This window comes from Aedes aegypti, chromosome 2 (assembly GCF_002204515.2).
Source record: "Aedes aegypti strain LVP_AGWG chromosome 2, AaegL5.0 Primary Assembly, whole genome shotgun sequence".
In the NCBI taxonomy this organism is placed as follows: Eukaryota; Metazoa; Arthropoda; class Insecta; order Diptera; family Culicidae; genus Aedes; species Aedes aegypti.
In genome coordinates, this window is record NC_035108.1 from 127,109,801 (window position 1) to 127,113,170 (window position 3,370).

The 3,370-nt window shown below is 49.5% G+C and overlaps 1 protein-coding gene across 2 annotated transcripts; it reads left to right on the forward strand.

Annotated features, from left to right (window-relative positions):
* The first annotated feature begins 262 nt into the window (after positions 1-262).
* On the forward strand, positions 263-2,967 carry LOC5564295 (leucine-rich repeat extensin-like protein 5). Of its 2 annotated transcripts, XM_021842265.1 has the most exons (3): positions 263-419; positions 480-2,381; positions 2,562-2,967. In XM_021842265.1, exons 1-3 carry the CDS (start codon positions 417-419, stop codon positions 2,895-2,897), a joined length of 2,241 nt encoding a protein of 746 aa, XP_021697957.1. In that variant the 5' UTR covers positions 263-416; the 3' UTR covers positions 2,898-2,967. The 2 variants fall into 2 exon arrangements, with proteins under 2 accessions (XP_021697957.1, XP_021697956.1); XM_021842264.1 differs by having other exon boundaries at positions 480-2,967.
* Positions 2,968-3,370: the final 403 nt, after the last annotated feature.

The following is a 3,370-nucleotide window of genomic DNA, read 5'->3' on the forward strand; positions in this document are numbered from 1 at the left end:
TTTCGTAGTTCTTCACTCCGATCCGCCCGGTAGAATCTTCGTCCTTGGACGCGGAAACGATAATCGCGATGAATTCCGAAATGTATGCAAATTTTGTTTTTAGCAAACGGCAAGCTCGGTGGTTTCGCCTGCGAACTTTTGGCTGCAGTAGCAGAAGCAACTTTTTCTTCGCCAAATGTGCCCCGTTATTAATATATGGATTAGATTTCCGATCGTTTGGCTGAGTAGGACATCTAAAGATCAGGGATACTTCTGGCAAGTTTTATTTCTTTCGCCTGTATAAATATGTGAAACTCGTTAGAATGTGGGCTCAGTCGTCAGTACGATTCCGCGAAGTGTGCCAATTTCCGAAAAGTTGAAAAACGATTGCAACAGTGGCTAAACAGAGAATATGAAGTGTTAGTGAAGTTAGAAAAATGGTATGTAAGTGCCAAAGTACTGTATTCCAGTGTATGACTAATTGAGATATTTGTTCACAGTTGAAACTATTATGGTTGGCGCTATTTGTGACGGGTGTGGTTCGTGCAACGAGTAAACTCGGACCTGATGGATATCAAGATTCAAAGCCTAGTACTCCTTCAAATATTGGAGAGCACATCTGCATAGCTGGAGGAGTGTGGCCTAATTGCGCATCACCTACCACACCGATACCAGTAACTCCGAAACCCACGACTCCAGCGCCAATCGCTACATCACCTAAGCCTAGTTGTTCAAATGGAGGATTTGGACCTAACTGCGTGCTACCCACAAGACCACCTCCACCGCAGATAAGTTGCGCAAATGGAGCAATACCACCATTCTGTTGTAATAATGGAGGAGTTGGACCGGAATGCGAGATTCCTGGCCCATTGGGACCACCATCGATAAGCTGTGCTAATGGAGGAGTTCCACCGTTCTGTTGTGAGAATGGTAGGGTAGGTCCAGACTGTGAAATCGCGTTCCCAATTGCGTGTGACAATGGAGGTGTTCCACCATACTGTTGTACAAATGGTGGATTTGGACCCAACTGTAACATTAAGCAACCAACATCACCTTCTCCAGTGTCCATTCCAGAACCTTTGCAAACCTGTTCTAACGGTGGAATCCCACCTAATTGTGAGATTCCAAGGCCCCCGTCCTGTTCTAATGGAGGAATTCTTCCATATTGCTGTACCAATGGAGGTAGTGGACCAGGCTGTGAAATACCAACACCTCCAGCTTGCCCTTACGGTGGAGTACCTCCGTTTTGCTGTACTAATGGTGGACAAGGTCCTTTCTGCTTAATCGTACAACCAGCCATCGAATATGGTCCAGCAGTTGAAGTGATTTATCACCCTCCTAGCCATGGAACTTCATCTGTAGATAGCTCTTACTTCTATCCAGCGCCTTGTCCTTACGGAGGCATTCCACCTTATTGTTGCGCAAATGGCGGAATTGGTCCGTACTGCGAAGTTCCAGTTCAACAGATAGGCTGTTCTAATGGAGGCCAACCTCCATATTGCTGCACCAATGGTGGAGTTGGTCCTGATTGTTTTATTCCACAACCTCAACCACCAGTTCAACAAATAGGATGCTCCAATGGAGGACAGCTTCCTTATTGTTGCACCAATGGGGGTGATGGTCCAGACTGTTCCATTTCTCAAAATCCAATTCAACCAATCGGATGTTCTAACGGTGGACAGCTTCCGTACTGTTGCACCAACGGAGGTGACGGTCCAACCTGCACTATTGCTCAGCCATCCTGTTCTAATGGAGGACAACTGCCGTATTGCTGCACGAATGGAGGTGTAGGACAAAACTGTAATCTTCCAACTACTCCTAAACCAACTACAACAACCCGTAGAACAACGACCACAACCAGGCGTACGACAACGCGCCCGCAAACCACCACCACTCGCCGAACAACGTCAACTACTCGGACTACAACTAGGGCACCGACAACCACTACGCGGAGAACAACGACTACTACTCGCCGGCCAACAACCACCACCCGTAGAATAACTACAACGACCCGTCGACCAACGACTACAACTCGTCGTCCAACAACCACAACCCGGAGATCTACGACTACCCGTTCTCCCTCGGTTTGTCCTTTCGGTGGCAGCCCTCCATTCTGCTGCACCAACGGAGGTCTAGGTCCAACATGTTACGTACCAACCGATCGACCAAACACTAGTCCTCGCCCAACGATCATAACCACACGCCGAACCACTCCTACAACTCGTCGGACGCCACCAACTACTCGCAGAACTACGCCAACTACTCGGCGAACCACAACGACTACTCGACGGCCAACGCCCACGAAACCAGTTTGTCCATTCGGTGGAATCCCTCCGTATTGTTGTACCAATGGTGGACAAGGACCTAACTGTGCCGTCCCAACTAGACCTCCAACTAGACCGCCAACTCGGCCACCAACATGTCCAGCCGGAGGAATACCTCCATACTGTTGCACTAATGGGGGACAAGGACCTAACTGTGCCGTCCCAACTAGACCTCCAACTCGACCACCAACTTGCCCAGGAGGAGGAGTTCCTCCGTACTGTTGCACCAATGGCGGACAAGGACCTAGTTGTGTTGTACCAACCAGACCGCCAACTAGACCGCCAACTAGACCGCCAACTAGACCACCAACGCGACCTCCAACTAGGCCCCCTACCTGTCCAGCTGGAGGAATCCCTCCTTACTGCTGCACCAACGGTGGACAAGGTCCGAATTGTGTAGTCCCTACTAAACCTCCAACCTGCCCTGCCGGAGGAGTTCCTCCATATTGCTGTACGAATGGAGGACAGGGTCCGAACTGTGCCATCTCCAAACCCTCACCTCCTACGGTGCCAGGATATCTCCCACCAGACAGCAGCAATCCTGTCCCAAGTGGTTACAAGTACGACGTCGGTGATCCACCGTTTGCAACCTAATCTAAGTCATTCTCCCTCTACAGCGAAACCCTCTTTAGTTATTTGAATAAATTAATTTTTCGTTAAAGAACATCCTTAGCATTATTCCTTGGGAAATCCTTCCGTGATTGAACGGACCACACAAATCTTCCCGTTAACTCATTCCCCATCGCCATCGGGTCAATCAAGTCCGTTAGCTCCAGGAAGCGAGATCTCTACGGTCGAACGATTGATCTGCGCTGCGTGTGCCTACCTCACATAATTAGCTTCAATTATGTGCCTCGTCGAAGCGAACGATCGATCGATCGGTTTGCTTTTTTGGGAACTGAAGCGTGCGTGCGGCTGGCGCTCTGAACGAACAACCTGTGAAATGAATGAAGCAGTCGGGCAGAGAAGCGCATCTGTCAGCACATTGTCTTCAGCACGTCGTGCGTCTCTGCCACCCGTTGAAATTCGGAGGGGCTGTTTCAGTTACTGAGAGGGACGTTCTCACG